Genomic DNA, 22,137 nt, shown 5'->3' on the forward strand with positions numbered 1-22,137 from the left:
TCAGCTAAACATGTTTTATTTTCTGATTTACTTGTGGAAGCATCCCTGCATTCCTGTTTTTTCTGAAATAATTTCATGCTGAAGACTTATCTCTGTTGGTCATACTCATGTACAGGTCTAGTAATGGTGCTTAAAACATATTTTGTCAATGAAATTCTTTCCGTTATATTTCTTGACCAGCTGTAATTTACTAACAACTCTCATTAAGTGTCCTGAATTACATATTACCGTACATATTCGCTTGGTTTTTGGTTTGGGAAATTGCACTTGCAGTAGTTAACATAAACAGGAAAATACATTTAAGGTGATGTACAAAACAAATATTTAAAACCTAAATTAAAATGTTTTCAGTGATATTGTATAGTCATTCCTATGCCGAGAATGCGTATTGGTAAAGGTATTTGATTACACAGTCATCTTTCAGAAAGGTTTATTAGTGTTTCACCAGTACCAAAAATATTTTAAATCACTTAAAGATGTTCTAGCTTATTATTTTCTCATAGTATAACATTAGTCCAAAGAAAACAAGAATAAATATTCCTTCACAAACATGTTAAGTGACCTAGTCAAGTACAAGAATGGTCTGTGTGATTGCTCATTTTAGTCTCACATTTACACCATTACAATTAAACATTTATATATGAAAAATAATCAACTGGTAAGCTTTTTGATCTCTATTACTGAGGAAATGTATTAACTGCTGCACCTTAACTGGTTGAACATCCTCTGATCTACAGTACAGATAATAATCAAAAAAGTATTTTGCATCAAAAAAAATTAATAAAAGCACAGTGTCTTGTGTACATTATGTAACATAACACACATATCTCCTTTTAAATCTTCTCCAGTTCTTTAAGAAGCTCCCCAAAGCTTGTAACAAACCACAAGCTCTTCTCCTTCACTTGCGGCCTGATGACATTTCCACCAAATCCAATGAAAGCATTCTGCAAACAATGACAATACAGCCCGAATACTAAAGATATGTTGGTTTATTAACAGATGTGAATGTACTAGTGGTGTTCACTTACTGCGGGAGGACAGGCTTCCATGTCTGTAGCACCATCTCCAATCATGACCACTTTCTCAAAGCCATACATCTCCTTCAGCATGCTGATCACCTTGCCCTTACCACCAGACTCAGCAGTTGGTTGTGTCTCGTCAAAACCTGCATACTCTCCTGCATTAAAAGAAATATACACTTAACACATGGGTTTCCTTCTACATTCCAAAGACACAAATATCAACTACAGCAATGACTCTAAACAGCCTGTAGTGTGTATATGTGAATGGATGAATGTGAGTCTGTGTGTGTGTGTGTATGTGTGAGTGAGTGAGAGAGAGAGGGATTGCCTTGTGATGGACTGGAATTTAATAAATAGTTTTTATTATTAAATTATTCTATTAATTAATTAATTAATTATTGGAGGTGCGGTGGCGCAATGGGTTGGACCGGGTTCTGCTCTCCAGTGGGTCTGGGGTTCGAGTCCCGCTTGGGATGCCTTGCGACGGACTGGCGTCCCGTCCTGGGTGTGTCCCCTCCCCCTCCGGCCTTACGCCCTGTGTTGTCGGGTTAGGCTCCGGTTCCCCGCGACCCCGTATGGGACAAGCGGTTCAGAAAATGTGTGTGTGTGTGTGTTAATTAATTATTATTTATTATAATTTATTATAATTTTGTACCCTTTCCTCAAGCCTTGTGCTCTGGGATAGACTCTGGATCACCATGACCCTGTGTTGGACAAGAGGTTACTGACAGTGTGTGAGTGTAAATGAGTGGTGATACACTAACAGGCCACACAGTGGCTATTTCTAGGAATTATTTAGTCTCTAACCCTAACTCAGATGTTGCACTCACCGTTGAAGTAAAACTTGAGACGATTGGCATAAACATGGTGGAGGGGGATGTTGAGCTGTGTGGCCACATGTTCCACAATGCAGCGAAAGCCACCAGAGATTAGAAAGACCTTCACTCCACGATGCTGCAGACGGTTCACCAGCTCCCTAAAAATCAAACAAGTTCAACCTTCTTAATTTAAAAACTATATTTGTTTAGATGTTACACCACATGAAGGTATTTTCTTTGTTCTCTCTGATAAAAATTAATACATCAATTGACGTCATACATACATACCAGTTGTATGACAGACTAAGTGAAACCCACTTTGACTTACTTAATACCTGGAGTCAGCTGAGGAGGGTGGTCTGTAATCAGCTTGTTCACTTGCTCCCGAGAGCATCGTATAATGGACAGGCGCTCAGTCAAAGCCGTTTTAAATGAGACTGACCCACCCATTGCCTTGCGAGTCCTGAAATTACAAATACTGTCATCGATTAACTTGTTTTGAACAAAATACAACTGACAGCATCAATGATGAAAACCTAACGGGGAAGCAAGCAAAGTGGCGCTAAGAGCTGTTACTTTGGAATCTGAAGGTCCTGGACTGAATCCCACCTCCTGCCATAGTACACCCTGATCAGTGTACTTACCGTAAATTGATACAATGAGAGTACCCTGCTTTACAAGTGTAAAGTGCAAATCACTGTAAACAGAGCAAAACCAAAATCATACGTCTGGACAAAAGCATCAGCTAAACAAATAAAAACAAATAAAGTGGCGCAAACACTGTAGCCCTACATTCCACATCATTTGCAACCGGTGCGTTTTAGAGTGAGTAGAACTTTGGTGGGTGGCTGCAAAAGTCTAAAAAACAGGCCTGCCGTGGTTCCGACCACGTGGGACCCAACACCATGGATGTGGGTTCCTTTCCCACGCCGCCAAAAATCATACATCACAGGCCTTTGACGGAAAAAAAAACATTGTTACATGACCTAGATCAAAGGCAAGGTTGCAGTGCTTGAGTTGTGAAAGATTTAGGCGCATTTAAAAATAAACAAACAAATAAATAAATAAATAAAATAACATAAAATGAACGAATGAATGAACGAAATCAGGTTTTTCCCGTTCCGCAGCGGGGGGAGCGCTGAGGCTGTGCGACAGAAGCGTACATTTCCGTGACCGCGTCGCCCACTCCGCAAAACTTGGCGAGCTCGTCGATGCCCTCCTCCCGGATCACGGTGCTGTCAACGTCGAAGCAGACGGCATCTGCGCCGCGGAACAACTCCTTGGTCTGCGCCAAAGTTGTCATGGTCCCGATCAGCCTCCTGGAAACTATTTTTGGAAGGAAAGAGCTTGACATCGGTTCAGCGTTCAAAGGCCCGATCGGCGATCTCTGCTCCCGACCCGCCGTGCCACACTTCGCCACAGCCAGGGTAACACGCGGAAATACTGTACATAATCATGTACACGTTCTGTGCAGCATGGCCCATGGCATGCCGGCGCGGCGCGGCGGTCGTAACTGCTCCCCCTCCCTCCCTTCCTTCTTTCGCGTAAATTTTAACGAAGACGAAGTTAACTAGGTCACGAGACGGGCACGCAAGTGGTCGAGGTTGCCAAGTAACGCACGGGCCGGGCACTGTGACTGTGTGTGTATGGTCCGTGGAAAGCGTGCCAGGGGAGTGTGGGCGCAAACTTCAAGAATTTCGAATTTAAGAACTTTTTTCCCCCCTTAAAATCCCACAGGGATAAAAGTCATTGCAAAACTACACTCTGCGCCGAAAAATCAGAGCAGCAGGGAATTAACCACGTCTTTTAATATTTACTACTCTGCCATCATCAATCATATAATGTTGTGCAGTGTGCAACAAGTTTTCTTTCGCTTGGGTCTTAATGCACGTATGAACTGCACTGAAGACCACTTACACCTGTAAAAGCAATAACTAAGTCTGACAGAACTCACTTTATCATGTGCGTTATTCATCTGGCTCAAGATTGCATCACCCGTCATGAAAAAAAGACACCTAGACATGGCATAAAGCAGCGATGCCAGCGAAGGCGCACATTTACGAATTCGTGCAGCAATATGCTGTTGTTTACACCATAGTGCACAACACACACTATATGTCAGACGCGCAACACGCATTTTGTGCAACTAATAACCAACGTGCAAAATTAATGTCAGAGACAAGCCGCGCTGAACTCCTCTTGTAGTATTACCTTGAATTTGGAAAGTTCTTCCTTGCCAGCATGAAATTTAGATCTTGCAAGGCAGCTGGCACGCAACGAACAATTTTTTTTTTAAATTCTGAAGTTGAAAAATAGTCTTTTTATTATACATGCAGTCACTCTTGCACGAGATCTTCTCGGTTACAGTTTCAGCTCATCGATCGCGGTTCATAAAGACGGACGCAGGGAACAGCTGAGCGAATGGAAACGCAGGCTGCCGAAAGACCGCCCTCCTCCGTCCCCGGCGCCACACACTGACCTAGGAACGGTTCCATTTACTCACTCAGCAATTAAGGGAGAATAAATGTTGAGATAATCCGATCCCAGATCGGTTTTTAAGACACTTCTCAGAAACTGTAGCAGAAATTCCCACCGTTTTGGGGGTGGGCATTTAAGAAGAAAACATTTATTTTAATATTTCATACAGTAAATACAATAATATACCTATAAATAACATAAGCGGATATATCGCACCTGTCAATATTGCTGACAGAAAGAAAACTCATCACTGTGAAGGACAGTAATTCAAACAACACTTCCTGACCGATGTCTCTCTTACCACTGCGTGTCGTTACGTGTCAACCACGCATCGACTATGAAGAGATTAATTCGAGGCAAATGAATACAGATCTATGCACGACGTGTGCGTAAAATTGACGTTTTTTGCAACGTGATGACGTATGGGAGAAGTGAATGACAGTTTCCAATGGCCAATAATCATCAACCGCGGATAGTCGGCTTTGCTGGATTGACCAATGAGAATCAGGAGGACGTACCCAGAAAAAGCGCCGCATGTGTTAGAGCAGAGTGTTCTAGAAACCGGTGAGGGCCTGTTTCTCCAAGCTGTTCGTTTCGCCTCTCGCTTGGTTAGTGCACGTTTAATTACCATGGCCGCTGTCAAAGCGCTCAATCCGAAAGCTGAGGTGGCTCGAGCACAGGCTGCTCTGGCCGTTAACATCAGCGCTGCTCGTGGACTTCAGGATGTGCTAAAGAGCAACCTGGGTCCGAAGGGAACCATGAAAATGTGAGTATCAGTATGGCGCCCCAGTCTCGAGCATGAGGCGTCTTTGTTAGCTCTACGATCCTGGCCGGCTCACCTTCCGCTGCACTTCCTACACTTTATTCCTAGTTGCTTGCATTTTCTCGGTATTGAACAATAGTCGCGTCGCTGGGTCTTCATTGTCCCTCTTGGTGGATAAAGAGGCTGAATTGCTAACTGACTTAGCAGCGCTCGGGCCTACTACGTGAACTGGCCATTCATTGACAGACTATGTGTGCGTTTTCGTGACTAATGCAGCTACACATGACGATACAGATAATCATTAAACCATGATAGTGGATTCTTCAATTTTCCTTTCCTCTAAAACGTAGTTGTAAAACTTGCTTGAAATAACGGTGAGGGACTGAGGCGCGGCTCTGGAGGGTGGGGTGGGGTACTGTACACTACTGTACGACGGACACGTGGTTCACGTTTTATCATACTTTTGTAGCTAATTCTTCTGTCGACTTACTGTCATTAGTGAAAGTATTTACACTTTCAGTTCCTTGGTACCATGGACAGCAGGTGGTGTACTGTTTTGTGTTAGAGCTGTTGTCTCACCATCTCTCAGATCAGACTGGTGCTTCAGTATCCAATTCTGCTAAAATCACTTGACCGAGGAACTTGCATTGAGCTGATACAGTAACAGTACCAAGCTATATATAAATGGGTACATTTTTCAAAGCTGATTATTTCACATTAAGTTGCCTTGGAAAGGTATTAGATAAAGAAAGAACAGCAATAATAACACACAAGTCCCTGATTTTTGTGCATCATCATCACTTTTGTCTCTAACTGGTTAAACTGCTCTGTTGTCTCAGGCTTGTGTCTGGTGCTGGAGACATAAAGCTCACCAAGGACGGCAATGTCTTGTTGCATGAAATGGTAAGTAATTTTTTTTTCTTCCCTCTCTCTTCCTTTTTTCAATGGAGGTAGTAATAATGTTAAGATGGTGTCATGATTTGATGTCAGTTCTGTTTTGGTGTTTTTTTCTAAACTGTATTGTTTCTGCACAGGGAACACCCATGTGTGCTTTGTAGCTCCCTTGGTCATTGACCTGTGCCACAGAAATGTGTGGTCTGTACCTCTGCATTAGGAGAGCTGCTGTTTCTTCTACATGTATTCATCGGACCGCCACAATTTTCGTTTTTGAGTGTTTACTAATCATAAACATTCTCTGCTGTTATCAGTTTGACAGTATCCAGTTTCATTAAACTAATGCATTAAAGTAGTTTAATTGGATGCAGAAGATGACACAATACACTTGTACCTCAATATTGTAAGTCGCTTTTCAGAAACTCAGTTAAATGAATAAAATGTAAATGTCAGTTGAGAAACGGGATTTTGGTCGGAAGTCTATATAACTCAACTTGTTCACGGTCTACAAAAGCTGAGCAATTCAGCCCAACCCTTGATTTGTTCATACAGAAGGTTCCATTACAAACATCAGGTAAAGCAACAGTGAATTAAAAATGTTCCTTAAAACTTAATTTATTTTGTTTAGATTAAATTCATGCAATGCAGTGTCTCAGTATTCCTTCATACTGGAAACATCGGGTCTTAAACGGGGAACACTGTGGCCAAGACACCAATTCATGTCATTATCTTTTAATAACTTTTAGCAACATATAGTATGCTTTAAAATGACTGGAAATAAAAATATATGATCTCCACATCTTCCTCATCAGTGGGTTGTGTTCTGCTTTATACATGCAAGACTGTGTTGTGTTCCTCCCGCACTTCAGGTGGCACAGGAGCGTAAGGGAGGATTATGTGGGAATGTAAGGTGTTTGACTTAAATACTAGCTTTGCATCTCATCTGACAGGAGAAAAGAAACAACCAATTCATCATATAAACACGTCTGTCAGCTTTGGGGCATTTCCAATTTGTGTAATAATAGAGACGTACCTCTGCTCACTCGCTCTTTAGCTTCTGTAAAAGTTTCAAGTATAGCTATAATAAAGAATGAATGAAGATGAAAACTTGTCTTGCACAGCTCCACCTTCCCCAACCCACACACTTGTGAGCGTGTTTTGTTTCCAACTGATGGTAATAAACAGAAATGCAGGCCATTCTTTTCCTCTTCAACAGAAATTTTAAGCTAGCAAAGAAAATACCACTTAAACCAAAAAAGGGTATGTTTGAAAATTTGTAACTGACTTTCATAATGTTTAAAATATGAATCATATAAATAGAGGATAAGTCATTTCTTGTAATACATGTTTCTAGGATTTTGAAACACTGTTTGATTTTTCTTAGCAAATTCAGCATCCAACAGCCTCTTTGATCGCTAAAGTGGCTACAGCACAGGATGACATAACAGGCGATGGAACCACCTCCAATGTGCTTATAATTGGGGAGCTCCTTAAGCAGGCGGACCTCTATGTTTCTGAGGTAAGGTCTTCTATGAAGATAGTACTGATCGATTATGATTCTCGCATTGTAATATATTATTACAGTATTGTTTCTCAAACTTGAAATTTTGCTTTTGTTTATAGAATAATTAACCCAGCCCTTTTGTGCTTAGGGTCTTCATCCAAGAATAATAGTTGAAGGATTTGAGGCAGCGAAAGAGAAGGCTTTGGAAGTGCTGGAGAATGTGAAAGTGACTAAAGAGATGGACAGAGAGATGCTTGTCAATGTGGCCCGGACATCCCTGAGAACCAAGGTCCACACAGAGCTGGCTGACCTCCTGACTGAGGTGAGGCTGATATGGGTGCCTTTGGTGACCGTACCTGGTGTGTGCACTGTTAAAGGACACACGTTAGGAGATTGTGCCTAATGAAGATGTGTATATGTTTGCCATTTTTTGTATGAGAGTGATTGATATGATTCTTATACTGTACTGCAAAGAAATGGCAGTTTGTGCAGATATGGTTGTGATACCAAAGATGATACTGGGTGTAACCTTGCCTTTGCTTCTTTTTAGGCCGTGGTCGATGCTGTTCTTGCAATTCGGAAACCAGATGAACCCATTGATCTTTTCATGATCGAAATAATGGAAATGAAACACAAAACAGAAAGTGATACAACGTAAGTTATGATATTGCGATGTCTTCCAGATGCCACAGAATACTTAACTGTACAACATTTTGTAACATTCTAATCGTAAAAAATCTCCCTGTTGTCTTGCAGGTTGATAAAAGGCTTGGTACTGGACCATGGTGCCCGCCATCCTGATATGAAAAAGCGAGTTGAGGATGCTTATGTGCTAACTTGCAACGTTTCCTTGGAATATGAAAAGACGTATGTATATATAAATTAGTATTTAGGGTTTGGTACAACTGTTGAAAGTTTTATTTAGAAGTGTTACCAGTGAAGGTCTGAATTGATCATGTTATGAAAAGTTGCCCCAAGCTTTTTTTTTTATTTTATTTTATTTTAAATCGTAGAGAATAGCTTGAACTGTGCTCAGATTACCACTTTAATTTCAGGGAAGTCAACTCTGGCTTTTTCTACAAGAGTGCTGATGAAAGGGAGAAACTGGTGAAAGCTGAGAGGAAATTCATTGAAGAGCGTGTTAATAAGATTATTGAGTTGAAGAAAAAAGTCTGTGAAGATGGTACCAAAGGGTTTGTTGTCATCAATCAGAAGGTATTTGTTCTTGAAAGTACAATTTATTTTGTGTTATAGCAGCATCATGTTTTATATGAAATGCACAAATTACTGGCAATAACATTTTTAGGCACAAAATGGTAATGGTAATAGTCTGTTCTATTTGTGCCACTCATCTCGTGTAATACTCATCTCATCTAACTGTGCACAGGGAACACCCATGTGTGCTTTGTAGCTCCCTTGGTTATTGACCTGTGCCACAGGAAAGTGTGGTCTGTACCTCTGCATTAGGAGAGCTGTTGTTTCTTCTACATGTATTCAGCGGACCAGTACAATTTGTCTGCGTGCATTTTAAAGATGAAATCATCCACTTCGCAGAATTAAAGGTTTACTTGTCTTGGCCAGGGCATTGATCCGTTCTCCCTGGACGCTCTGGCAAAAGAGGGTATTGTGGCTCTCCGCAGAGCTAAGAGAAGAAACATGGAAAGGTAGAGTATGGATGATTTTTGTTAGTAGAGTGCTTACATCTTATTAGGCCAAAAGATGGAGCTTAGATTAAGAAGTTGGATCAAAAGGCCTCTTCTACCCCTTTAACATTTGGAATGTGTGAAATTGGTTAGGAATTGTAATTTTGTGATAGACCCCTTCTGGCCCGTTCCTCTTTGGCTAGGAGTTCCAGGATCCACATATGCATGGAACCCAAAGAAACATGTGATTTTTTTTTTTTATTATTATTATAAAGGATGTCACAGGCATGGCTGAATTCTGCATTGCTTCTGTCAGTAGTATGTGCAGTCAGACACCATGCAATATTATCTTTCACTCATGCTGTGTAACTGGTGGTGAGAGCTCAACATCTCACCTACCATAAAGATGAGTGAGTACAACACACATCCAGTGGAAAGGCTGAGCAAACTGACTGTCCACAATACACCAAACAGAGCTGCATCTGTTGTTTTGTTCCAGACTCACTCTGGCTTGTGGAGGTATTGCCATGAACTCTGTAGACGACCTTACACCAGAATGCTTGGGACATGCCGGTCTTGTATACGAGTACACACTTGTAAGTACACCAATGTCCTGAAATACAGTGTGGTATACTGAAAGAATTAGCTGGTTTATTCTTCACTATGCTAGTTTATATTAATGGTATGGTCAACATAAGATGCCTTGCATAAGGGCACTGAGTAAAATGTTTTAGGTGGTTTTGGGTGGAACAGGAATTTCATGCGTTACTGTATAGAGACAAGTGTTTTGAACTGTCTTGGATGGACCCCTAGTTTCATAACACTACTGCTTACCTTCATTTAACTCATGGATTGTGTCATGTGGTACAGGGGGAAGAGAAGTACACCTTCATTGAGAAGTGCAGCAACCCTCGGTCGGTGACACTGCTGGTGAAGGGGCCCAACAAGCACACTCTCACACAGATCAAGGATGCAGTGAGGGATGGTTTGCGGGCTGTCAAGAATGCTATTGAGGATGGTATGTCCCCCTCACTCTCATGCACAAACATTATCAACTTAAGCTTGCTCAGATTACTAAAAATGTAATTGAAGTCATTTATTTAGCAACTGTAGTATTTCTTTAGATGGTAACATACAATGCGCAAGTTGTCCTCTTTCTTTCACGTGTGATTTTGTGACACTACGGTTTTGTTTCCTCCATAGGCAGTGTCGTTTCAGGAGCTGGGGCCTTTGAAGTAGCAGTGGCAGATGCTTTGGTGAAACACAAGCCCAATGTGAAGGGACGTGCGCAGCTTGGAGTGCAGGCCTTTGCTGATGCTTTGCTGGTCATTCCTAAGGTAAAATTTATCATTATTAAATTAAATTAAATTTCTCTTCACCTACGGAAGGGCTGTAACAGTCTTTCTGCTATATAGGTTCTGGCACAAAACTCTGGATACGATCCCCAAGAGACACTTGTGAAACTTCAGACAGAATATAAAGAGTCAGGACAGCTCATTGGTGTGGACCTCAACACAGGTGAAGCTCAAACTTTAAAGTGGGATGCAGGACTGAGTTTGCCAAGCCTCAAATCCAATGTATTAAATTTATTCTGATTTCAATTTTTCAAAGGTGAACCAATGGTGGCAGGAGAGGCAGGCGTGTGGGACAACTATAGTGTAAAGAAACAGCTCTTGCATTCATGGTAAGACAAAAATATTGTGACAATTATAAAATGAATAGCCCAAACACCTTCCTGAGGAAAGCAGTGTGTGACCTGTGTGGGGCACCTCTTTCCACAGCACTGTCATCGCAAGCAATATTCTTTTGGTGGATGAGATCATGAGAGCTGGCATGTCATCACTGAAGGGCTAAGGCCACACAGCCTGATGGAGGTAGTTTGACCGAAAGCATCCACTTCCAGCACTTTGGATGTCTTCAGTGGGAAGAGGGATTGGTTGAACTCAGTTGCAGTCCTGGTGGTATCCTGTATCAGTAAAAATCTGTTTTTCCCCTCTTGGAAGTGGTTTGTCCTCTAACCACAAAGTGAGACTTGTCTATGGCACTGAAGTGTACAGAACAGTTTTCCCTTCTTTATACCCAATAAAGCTTAGTTTTGCCCTGGAATTGTGTTTATAGTTTGGTTATATTCAGACTGGAATACCAGCAAAACATATTTACTGTTGAAAGGGTGATCTAAAAGAAGCCAGGTTAGGCTGTTGATACTTGCATTGTGGCAGACAACTCAAAGGATATAAATTCTGAAATTGAATGGCTTTAAAATGGTTTTTGACCAACCAGGACACTAGTACATTTATGTATTACTCAATGTATTTTAATAAGTTGTCTTAATAGTACATCTAACACCATTTAGACAAGCAGTTTAGCTCCAGTGAGGTTGGTATAAAAAAGAATGGCAGTTCACATTCTGAATGAAAACCCAGTTACAAGAAATGTGTTAGGCTGTTTAGAAACCTAGTATCTGAAGTAGGTATTAATTATACCCATTGCATGAGCTAGTATAGAAAAGATAAATATTTTAACAATTACTATTGATACAATAGCATTTGTTTTTAATTTTTTTAAACCATCCATGCTTCCAGCATTCATTAAAAACCTAGGTCAAGTCTATACTCTCAATAAGTTTTAAGTTCATGCAACTTCAAGTAGGATAAATGCTTGAACAGTACCTAAAAAGTAGCACACCAAACAAGTATCTGGCCCATGGTCTGGCAAGGCAGAGAACATACATAAACAATCATTATGTAAACTCATTAGAATGTCACTGGATTCATAAAATCTTTTTTTTTAATAAAGAGAATTGTGTATGTCACTTGCTAATATGCAACAACCAGAACATTCTATTAGCTAACACCCCTTCGTTTCTCAATTAAGACGTCATTCGGTTCACTGGTCAGACCGTTGCATTACCACATGCTGAGTGGAGCTTCCTCTGCTGCTATTGAAAGTAAGATGGCTTTGGGGCTGTTTTCAAAAAGAGCTGCCCGATTCTGTGTCTGGCCCTTCTTCACCCAGTGTCCATAGATCTTGAAGGCGCAGGCGTCGATCAGTTTGCGGATGGGCTTCACAGCATACGGGTCGCTCCTTATCACCTCTTTGGTGACGGGCTTGGCCCGCCGATAGTTACAGTAAATGCGCATTGAGGCAAGAACTGTCAAGCAGATGACCTGGGACAATTAAGAAGAGAGGACTTTTCAGGATTTAAGACTCGGTGGCACAGCAAGTAACACTACAGTCTCAGCGCCTGGTTGGTGCGAGAGGATGTCGGTTCGATCCCCGCTCAGTCTGTGTGGAGTTGCATGTTCTCACTGTCTCTGCGTGGGTTTCCTCCCTCAGTCCAAAGACATGCTGTTCATTTTCCCTCATAGTGTGTGAGTGTTTCACTGATGTATGGCTTAATGACCCTTTGTAAGCATATCTAGCAGTGTAAGTCACCTTGGTGAATAAGGTGTGTGGGCTGATAACACTACAGAGTTCATTGGAAGTTGCTTTAGAGAAAAGCGTCTGCTAAATAAATGTAAATGCAAGATCAGTTTTTGGAAAAGGCAACTGCAATCTGGTGTAATATTGGGCTTACCTTGAACTTTCTGTAGGGACTAAAGTGCCGCACCTCCTCCACAACATACTCTTGAAAGAAGGGGTGGTTTAAGGCTTCTGTGGCTGTGTATCGTTTCTCTGGGTTCACCACAAGCAGCCGAGAAATCTACATTTTTTTTTTTTTTTTTTTTTTTTAGAAAAAAGAAGGCACATTCGTCATGGTACAGCTGACTTATGGAATTACCTTACTGATCAATGACACCCTAACCACATCACTCCACTGGCACACAATAGCCTTGAACTCCAGCAGATCCTTCCCTTCTGACGCACCAGATCTTTCACCGTGTCCGAGCGGTCATCCCATTCTGGAGAGCTGAACTCGTAATTCCCAGCCAAGATCATCCTGAGCATCAACATCTGCTTCCTGTGCCAGAAGGGTGGGGACCCAGCTAGCAGTGTGTACATGATTACCCCAGAACTCCAACTGAAGAGGGAACAGAAAATAGTGACATCATCACTTAAGTGCAAAACAGACATTTACCCAGAAAACTCCATGAAAAATCTTGTTGATGGTTATCAAAAGAATGTCCAGGAAGTCATCTTAAGAATGGAATCCTGACCACTGAAACAGGCTTTCAGCCTCTCCAGTCTCCCTGGAATTGTGAATTAGCCATGTCTGCTGTATGGGCTACGAAGAACTGGTGTACGTGTAAGTAAATTTGGACTCACAGATCAACAGCAGTGCCATATCCAGGATGGTTAGGGTCCGTGGAACACTCAATAATTTCAGGTGCCAAATAACCAGGTGTCCCACATACCTCTATTTCAAAAAGAAAAAAAAGGTACCTCTATTGTGAAAATCAAGAATATATACATTATATAAAAATCAGTTATATCATCTAGATAGCATCAATCAATTACTTCTATTCCAGAATATTTAATACATAAATAGCAATACCAATGAAAATGATTATCTTACATAGCACTCTTTACCTGACACTAAAATACTAAAAAAAGTTGTACTACATTTGACAAAAAACTCAAAAGATAAGAAACTACCAAGGGAGGGAACACTGGAGTGACTAAAGATTTGCTGTCTCCTGGCGTCCTGCAGTGACACCTAGTGGTTTTTGTTAAAAGTACAGGGATCAGGCACAACAGGAAAAAACATTATTCTAAATATCAGAAGCCATCCAAATCCTGTGTGTTCCAAAACATATTTGTAACATTTTATAAAGTAAAATGCTACATTGAGCTAATGCTACAAAGCCATTATATGAAAGGTGGTGGGGAAAGTTGGTGCAATATCAACAGCAGAAGATACTGCACCTTGACACTTGAATGCAACAGCAAAATACCAACAATTACCTACCTTTTAGTTTTTGACCAGGTTCAATCTGGACAGAAAAACCAAAGTCTGTCAGCTTGATGTTCATTTGGTCATCCAGCAGGATGTTCTCTGGCTTCAGGTCCCGGTGGACTATGTTCATGGAGTGGAGGCACTGGACCACCTCCAACAGAGCACGCATGATTTTCCTGCCGAGCACAAACCCAGTAACAGATCACGAGCATAGCACAGATTATCTTCCTGAAAAACTTAAACTGACACTGCAGGGCACAAAAACAATGTTTTAAACGTAAAAAGAAATGCGTACAGTGCATAAATGTCTAGTACCTGGTCTCCTTTTCACTTAATGTAACCTTTTCTGTGAGGTAGTCAAACAGTTCTCCCCTTTTCATCCTGTGAGACGAAAACAGTCATTAGATATCGCACGTGCTGCTTCGCATGAAATCCAAGCTACGATAAGGGTTAACACAAAAAAAGTGTTTCTGAGAACAGCGGCACATTCTTCATGTAAAGATGTAATTAAAACAATAAGTTAATCCCTGCCAGGGAAACCCTGATCCAGGGTTTACTTAGAATCTGTGAGGGGGGGAGGGATCTCTCTCTTAGAGGCTGTCCCATGAAAATGAAACCTGAACAGTCTGCACCCTGCTGAAAACCTCAAAGCCCTTGTCCCACTGAGGGGGAAAATTGTTCTACTAGGAACACAGCAACAACATAATCTTCCCTTCACAATCTCAGTACAGTGGCATAGTATCACACTGGAGGCAAAGAGGAAGTGAGTGGCATTACTCTATGACATCCTGCTCTATTATCATTTTTAGAAAAGTTTAGTAGGCTAAGAAAATTAGGCATTTTAGTGTGTATATGCACTGGAATTCAGCACAAGGTATCCTCATGTCTATTAACAGTACCTTCAAACATTACATGAGGTGACAGGTATGGGGACATCAGTCAAACAAGGCCTTGCTGGATGGAACACAGAATTTCCGTATACTAATAAAGGTGTTTATGGAAAGTGTGACTTACAAGTCAAACACGAGGAAGAAGAAGGCCTTTGACTCGTAGCAGTCCTTCAGCTGGACTGCAGAAAGAACAAAGCCACTGATAAGCAAAAGGACTTCACTTCAGGCCTGGCCAGTGAAATAGTGACATTCTTTCCAACAGGAGCAAACAAGAGCAAGAGGAAAAACTGATTCTGCAGTCAATAAGGACTTTAGTCACGTGTTTACAAATAAACAGCTGAACAGAGGAATGACATGGACATCAAAGGTCAGAACAATTTCTCACCATGTCATTCTGACATGAGTGAACTTTTACAGGTCTGAAAACACTTTCAGAGGTGTGTATACCCAGTTTTATGCAGTGTGTCTCATAAAATGCTGAGTATAACTGTTTGCTACATAGCTGACAACTTCGGATAATAGAACTATGTCACTTATACTACAGGGAATTCTTTTGAGAGCAATTTATGGCAAAAACCTTGCTCAACAGTAAGGTATCAGGAGTGGGATTTGAACAAAAACCCTCCAGTTTACGAGGCAAACACTAAGCACTATGCTACCTGCTACCTCAGGTACTTTGACATTGAACTACTAATATTTAACTGCAATGAAATAAGAACTAAAGAGGCTAAATATGACCAGTGACTCATTTCCACTCAACTTAGCAAAAGGGTATAGTATCATTTGTGGCAAAAAATGTACTGCCTTTACAATTAATGCACGCTTTGAACATGGATGGTTCCTCATCCCTTTATACTTTACAGCTGGAATAACTTACTGATATTTTTCTTCCCGTAGACCTTTTTGAGAATGTCGATTTCCTTGATGGTGGCTTCGCGGATCTCCTCTATCTCCTGCGTTGTCATCTTGTCAGATGGGGTGATGTCAATGATCTTAACAGCATATTCCTGACCTGCGCGCTTATCCACACAGCGTCGTACCACGCTACTTACACCTCTGAAAAACAAAGGGAGACAGAGTCCTCAGTAACATGCGATCAAGGAGCAGTGTCAAACCTTGCAAAGATCAGGTGGTTTCAGTGGCATTTTGGGCCTCATGACACTGGGTAGAGTCAGAACCCCAATACAGCCTGAGAGTTTTCCTCAAAACAATCAGCAACAAGAATAAAATAAACCTTCTGGCTGGACTTACCTTTAACTTGTGATTTAAGGCTGACAAAACCTTTTCACTTGGCCTTCATGTTGGAATACTATTTGATTCTGAATACCAAACAAATATTCACTGAAGAGGATGTACTACTTTCGAATTTAGTAGGTAGCATAATGGATACAGCTAGTGCCTCTGGACTCAGAAACAGGTAAAATACTTTCCCTAAATTGCTCCAGTAAGTTACCGAGATATACAATGGGCAAGTGATTATAAACAGCTTATAGTGTTAAGGTGATTTGGAGAAAAGCATCAGCTAAATAAATAAAAAGTTTTTCATAACATGAACAAAAAATAAATTTAGTGAAATATTCAAATTTTTCAACCGAATTTATTTTTATCAAGTGCTTTTCTCACAGTGACAAAGAGTACAGAACAAAGGATCAAGAGGCAAACAAAACATTAGCTATGCATTGAATTACTAGAAGAACTACGAGATATAAAGCCCCTTTTCTATTCATGGAACATTTATATTCATTTTAGCAATATTTTACACAAAACAATGTGTAACCTAATCAACACCACAAACTTCACAAACTAAAACAACTATTGGCCTATTTACATATATTTGCATGTAAATAAACATGTGGCAATACATACCAACACTGAATGTGACATGTAAGACAAGGCTGTTTGGAACTGAGCTCTCAGGGTCTCCACCTGCACTGCACTCCCTCTGGGAGACTATGTCGCACGCACCAAGATGTTGTTTATGACAAGTTTTAAAGCATCTGACGGAAAACAAACATCTGATAAGTACGTGAGTCGTCAGCGTCACTTATGTACACATGCCTATCAAGGAAACACTTCACATTGGTTTAGTTAAAAAATGTCCAAGAAGTGTTTTTCTTTCTATGTAGCTCATGGATTTCCATTCGTGTTTGATCAAATCCAAGAAGAGTCGTTGCGTCATTGTCTTTTCTTAATAGTTAACCAAACTGTTTGTTCTTAATGACACCCAGTGCTAAAAAGAAATTGTACAGTCTAAAACCTAACCAGAGATGACCTATTCATTTTAAAGCTCTTTGTGCTGTAGAACCTACAAACACATTTCAGTAAAAACTTTCAGAAGCTTTCAATTTCAAGACAGCAACGCTCAAACATTTTAAAAAGACTCAAGCCATTTCCAGAGCAAGGTAGGTTGACGACATTTTTATTTACCTCACTGATCATTCATTAATCAATAGCTACATGGAACTGCAAGCTTCCACGAGAAGTACGTTTGCATCATGAGGCCAGGACGACACTGAGGTATTTGTACAATACTGCATAACCATAGTTGAGCTCAGTCAGTCACTGGCGCCATTTTTCCTTGTGCGGTCCTTACAAGAGTGCTCCTATATGCAATTCCTCAAAACTGGGTTTGAGTCCCGCTTGGGGTGCCTTGCGGCGGACTGGCGTCCCGTCCTGGGTGTGTCCCCTTCCCCCTCCGGCCTTACGCCCTGTGTTACCGGGTAGGCTCCGGTTCCCCGTGACCCCGTATGGGACAAGCGGTTCTGAAATTGTGTGGTTTGAACTGACCACACCACACAATGGAGTCTCAACCGAGGCTGGAAGATGGCAAATGACATAGCACATGAAGCCAAAACTCACATACAAGCATTCATCCATCCATCCAATTTCAATAATTGCTTTTCCTGAGCAGGGTCACACGTTCATGAAAATATATACAGTATTTCAATAATATGTACAACTAAAAACACTATTATACACAACACAATATTGTGCGCAACCGTAATATGCAGGGTAATACACAGCAAGAGATGTGAGGCAGTATCATGAATCACAAAGAGAGGGTTGACCTTGACTCACAAGCTCTTTATGTGACCTGTGTTCAGAAGTATTTTTATATTTATAAAGTTATATCTTGCACTTCTTTCTGTGCCAGAAATTGAGGGTCACCCATGTAAAGCTGTGACCTCATAAGTCTGCAGTATTACACAGCAGTGTTCATTTCTCTCCCCTTTCCCAGTAGCTGTACATCAGTTAACCTCTTCTTTTCACAAAAATCAAACCTGGCCACCGCAAATTACACTTGCACTGTGAGCCCAATTTCCTAAGACTAACAATTTGAGTATATTAATAATGAGCAGGCTGTACTGACATGTTGTATTGCTGTTGCAAGCTATAGTACAACCCCATCTGCTGCTCCCTTCATAAGTAGTGCTTCTGCAATGTATCCTGGTGGGTTTTTTTTTTTTTTTTTTATGAAAGCATGACAAACATCTACTGAAAAAACCAAATAGTACAAAAGCCCACATTACCTTCCAAGGATCTCCTTAGGATCATATTTATCATAGAACTCCTGTGCTCCCACCCAGTCAGGGATTTCATCTTCTCTGGTCATCGTTGCATGAAAGGTAACCCAAGGTTTTAGGAGGTACAAGAAGGCTGGAGAAACAAGTGCAATAAAGAAAGTGGATATGTTTTCAGTAAACTTGTCTGTACAGTTCAAATCCCTTACTGTGGGTATCAAATTTTTACTTTCACATTTATTAATTCAGCATATGCTTTTGTTCAAAGCAACATACAATAATTACTATGTAGCATTTAGCTGGCACCTTTACCCAAAGCAATCACTCGATACACTACACTGAGCTCTCTAAAATCGTTTATGCATCTATACGCCAGAGCAATTTAGAGTCAACAATACGCGTGCCTTTGGACTGTTAGAGGAAATCCACACAAACACAGGGAGAAATGCAAACTCCACACAGACCGAGCAGGAATCCCCCCCTATGCCCAGCTGCGCAACCCAGGCACTCTGCAGCATCAGTGTTAACTGCTATAGCACCATGCTGCACTAATCAGTGATGCCCGTACGTTTTCACTTTTCTCAAAAGAAAAAAAAGATATGTTATTGTTGGTACCGAACCTTTCCACACGGTTGACTGATTAAGTTAAAGGGGGGGGGGGGGGGGGGGGGGGGGGGGGGGGAAAGATGCTTGCAACAACAATTACTACCAGTAACTACACTCGATAGGATCAACTGCCCGGCACTGTGACAGGGCAGACTAGATATTATTACACAATTTCAAATTGGGTTTTTTCCCCCTCATTAAAAGGGAAGTAGCTCCACGCAGAAAACCCAAATATATTCAGGTTTCAAGATAAGTGCCCAAAATTCAGTTAAGGTTCTACACAACAAGCAAGCAACATTTAACGAACAACGAGAAACCGAGTGTGAAACATGTTACTTCTCTGAAGTTTCAAGCCAATTCTGGATGGTAAGTAATTGCACTGTTTGCCATAAAGGCTGCAAACCCATATCAGCAAGCACAAATGAAGGTCAGCCTTAGGCTTTGAGATGCTGATCTCGTGTGGCACCTGCATGTGCGGGAATGCTCACGAAACCAGATGGTTAGTTAGTAAACTCCTCTTATGTAACAGGTTCGTGTTAAAGATAGATGAGCAAATCTCAAAGGGCAGAGGGTGGAAGAGAAGACGACTGCACTGGCGGGGAACATCGTGTACTAAACAGCACACTCTGCTATACTGTACACACTCCCCTCCCCCACCTGCGGACCCGCATTGTCTTCACGCGCTCATTACATTAGGAAATTATGCACAGACCAGTACAGGACATTATCCGAGAAAATTATGTAAGACATATAATATTTTCTGGAAATACAAATAGCAACGACGGATTCTGCATATTGAAAGGCAGAGCAAAGGAACCAGTACGTGTCGTTAACATTTCCGCACATCTTGCTGCAGGATGCCATAAGGAATGTGTTAGGTGGTATTTACGTGAGCCTGCCGTGTGTGCGTGTGTGCGTGTCTGAGAACAACACCGGTAACCCGTAATACCCAACAACTCGTTTGACCTTTCCACTGTAATAAAATAAAAAATCTTGTCAGCCTCACACTCACCTTATAAATCCTCGTGCTACCCTTTTAAAACAAATAATCCATCGCCTGTAGGTATTCCGGTATAAACCAAAAGCGGTAAGTAGCGAGCGTTCAATGGGAATTGTATCGAAACTGCTTTTTCAGAAGCGAAAACAGCCCGACTGCCGCTGCCGCCTCGCGGGAGAGCGAGGCGACCTCGCGCGGCGGATGCCGAAAATAAACGGCAGTGCAACCCGAGCTCGAGGCGGCCCCGCGCGCGCGAGCATAACACCGCCCCGAAGGATTCGTGGACAGGCACCAGGGCGCATTCTGAACAGTGTAACCCAGCGGTGACCCCGTGGAGCCCATTTAATGAGCTTCTGCGCCCGTACAGCTGCACTTTCCCACTTTAGAATTGCTCATACTGTATATTCTAATGTAATAATTCAAAGTCAAATTGACATTATAACAGAAATAGACGTACAAGCCAGGCCACTGAAAGGGCAACTTGCGCTGTTCAAGGCTTTATTTTACCTTTCATTCTTTTGACAAATGCATGATAGCGAGGAAAAAAAATAAAAAAATCTGTCCCTATAACGAACTAATTTCTGTTTCGAAAGATCTTGTATGTAATCACACTCAATTCTTAACACAATTTAAATTAAAGTTTTCACATTTAAAAATAACACAAATTTGGGTTTACTCCACATCGAGTCTGACATGATCATGATTATATATCTATGCCACATACAAGAACAAAGATTGTTTAAAAAAACAGTAAATTTATTTTTTATATTCCTTCTCGTTTTATACTATTATTTTTCCAACAGTATGCATAAAGAAATATATCCAAATTCTTACGGGCCTCTTCAAATCACACTCCTTCGTATACAGTATGACAAACACAGCAGCAGGCCTACTGCGGCTCCTAGACCTACACAACCGTTGTGACAACTCTGATCGTCACGAACAATATTTACCTGTTAAATCATCATATGTCTCTTTTTTCACAAGTTAAATACGGCAGAACCGCTGGTCTAACCAGCAGTAAACTAATCCCGCCACTGACAAAGTACAGTGCCATTTAAGAACAGTAAGACCAACATCAACGGCGGGGAGGAAGATGGCGGAAAACAAGTGACATAAAACACGCCGATTACGTACCTGATTCCCGAGAAAACGGCAGGTGACTTCCGGGTAGCCTCGGTCACGTGTTCTCAAGCCTCCTGAAGGTATGAGTTACAGTACATTCTGTACATTTCCGGTTTTAAACGTCCCACGCGGAGGTTTTCTTACGTTCCCTGAACTATGTGATTTTACTGTGCAGTGTGTAACCTGCGTTACTGACAACCGGAGAAAACAAACGCGCACAAATATTTTCGTCTGTTAGCTTCTTACAACGAATGCGCACTGACTGTTGAGTGTCAAATGTTGCAAATAATCTGATCACCAAAATATATTTTAATTAATACTTAGCATGCTTGAACCAGAAACAAAGAGAAAACTGAGCGCTCATCGAAACCGCGCTAAGACTGATTGTGTTTCTAATGATGAGACTGTGCTTTGTGTCCTGGGTGTGTCCCCTCCCCCTTCCAGCCTTGCGCCCTGAGTTGCCGGGTTAGGCTCCGGTTCCCCGTGACCCCATATGGGACAAGCGGTTCTGAAAGTGTGTGTGTGTGTGTGCTTTGTCGAACATATTGTCATAACTACGTTTTACATATACGAATTTGTATTTACCGCTGTTGTAAATGTACGCTTTTGTCCGTACCCTCACATGAAGTGGTTACCTACAGTGGACTTGGACTCTATCATATGGCATGGCACTTACAACATTGTCCTGCACTTTATCCAACGTTACTTAAGTTACAGTATAACACACGTGTTTAATAACTTAAGTGCCACTGAGTCAACGCCAACTCATTGGGACAACCTAGATTGCCTCTGAAATGTTCTGTTCTCCACCTGAGTCCCAGGTGCATTCATTGTCGCTGACCCTAAGTCCACCGTTTTGGTTGATGGTCATCTTTTTCTACCAAATTCTGCAAGCATTATTCAAGAGAATCCAGTCTTATGATGAGGTGTCCAGAGTGTTAGACATGGCACCAAGTATGCTGAAGGAAAAGGAACTTGC

At 41.4% G+C, this 22,137-nt stretch overlaps 3 protein-coding genes and 3 non-coding genes across 11 annotated transcripts; 4 read left to right on the top strand and 2 right to left on the bottom strand.

Annotated features, from left to right (window-relative positions):
* Positions 1-478: 478 nt before the first annotated feature.
* psph (phosphoserine phosphatase) lies at positions 479-4,697 on the bottom strand. 3 transcript variants are annotated; one of them, XM_018732583.2, is made up of 6 exons: positions 4,620-4,697; positions 3,004-3,166; positions 2,169-2,303; positions 1,853-1,998; positions 1,029-1,177; positions 479-944 (listed from the first exon to the last, which is right to left on the bottom strand). In XM_018732583.2, exons 2-6 carry the CDS (start codon positions 3,141-3,143, stop codon positions 834-836), a joined length of 681 nt encoding a protein of 226 aa, XP_018588099.1. In that variant the 5' UTR covers positions 3,144-3,166; positions 4,620-4,697; the 3' UTR covers positions 479-833. The 3 variants fall into 3 exon arrangements, with proteins under 3 accessions (XP_018588099.1, XP_018588101.1, XP_018588098.1); XM_018732585.2 differs by lacking the exon at positions 4,620-4,697 and adding an exon at positions 4,535-4,613; XM_018732582.2 differs by lacking the exon at positions 4,620-4,697 and adding an exon at positions 4,052-4,446 and having other exon boundaries at positions 480-944.
* Positions 4,698-4,845: 148 nt separating this feature from the next.
* Positions 4,846-11,228, top strand: cct6a (chaperonin containing TCP1, subunit 6A (zeta 1)). The gene is made up of 14 exons (XM_018732577.1): positions 4,846-5,084; positions 5,921-5,984; positions 7,360-7,494; positions 7,628-7,801; positions 8,030-8,133; positions 8,236-8,346; positions 8,535-8,694; positions 9,061-9,143; positions 9,622-9,718; positions 9,993-10,140; positions 10,326-10,459; positions 10,538-10,640; positions 10,734-10,806; positions 10,904-11,228. The coding sequence occupies exons 1-14, from the start codon at positions 4,948-4,950 to the stop codon at positions 10,974-10,976; spliced, it is 1,596 nt and encodes a 531-aa protein (XP_018588093.1). The 5' UTR covers positions 4,846-4,947; the 3' UTR covers positions 10,977-11,228.
* On the top strand, positions 6,108-6,241 carry LOC114911719 (small nucleolar RNA SNORA22). The gene has a single exon (XR_003797979.1). It is a non-coding gene; the product is annotated as a small nucleolar RNA SNORA22 (small nucleolar RNA).
* LOC114911718 (small nucleolar RNA SNORA22) lies at positions 8,859-8,992 on the top strand. The gene has a single exon (XR_003797978.1). It is a non-coding gene; the product is annotated as a small nucleolar RNA SNORA22 (small nucleolar RNA).
* LOC114911717 (small nucleolar RNA SNORA15) lies at positions 9,408-9,544 on the top strand. The gene has a single exon (XR_003797977.1). It is a non-coding gene; the product is annotated as a small nucleolar RNA SNORA15 (small nucleolar RNA).
* A 674-nt stretch (positions 11,229-11,902) lies between the features above and the next one.
* On the bottom strand, positions 11,903-21,115 carry LOC108922452 (phosphorylase b kinase gamma catalytic chain, skeletal muscle/heart isoform-like). Of its 4 annotated transcripts, none has more exons than XM_018732579.2 (10): positions 20,987-21,115; positions 18,440-18,566; positions 15,787-15,965; positions 15,034-15,088; positions 14,335-14,400; positions 14,032-14,195; positions 13,389-13,479; positions 12,990-13,143; positions 12,700-12,825; positions 11,903-12,289 (listed from the first exon to the last, which is right to left on the bottom strand). In XM_018732579.2, the coding sequence occupies exons 2-10, from the start codon at positions 18,520-18,522 to the stop codon at positions 12,029-12,031; spliced, it is 1,179 nt and encodes a 392-aa protein (XP_018588095.1). In that variant the 5' UTR covers positions 18,523-18,566; positions 20,987-21,115; the 3' UTR covers positions 11,903-12,028. The 4 variants fall into 4 exon arrangements, with proteins under 4 accessions (XP_018588095.1, XP_018588094.1, XP_018588096.1 ...); XM_018732578.2 differs by lacking the exon at positions 20,987-21,115 and adding an exon at positions 20,049-20,299; XM_018732580.2 differs by lacking the exon at positions 20,987-21,115 and adding an exon at positions 16,776-16,906 and having other exon boundaries at positions 18,440-18,501.
* Positions 21,116-22,137: the final 1,022 nt, after the last annotated feature.

The sequence above is a fragment of the Scleropages formosus genome, chromosome 10 (genome assembly GCF_900964775.1).
Source record: "Scleropages formosus chromosome 10, fSclFor1.1, whole genome shotgun sequence".
NCBI classification, from domain to species: Eukaryota; Metazoa; Chordata; class Actinopteri; order Osteoglossiformes; family Osteoglossidae; genus Scleropages; species Scleropages formosus.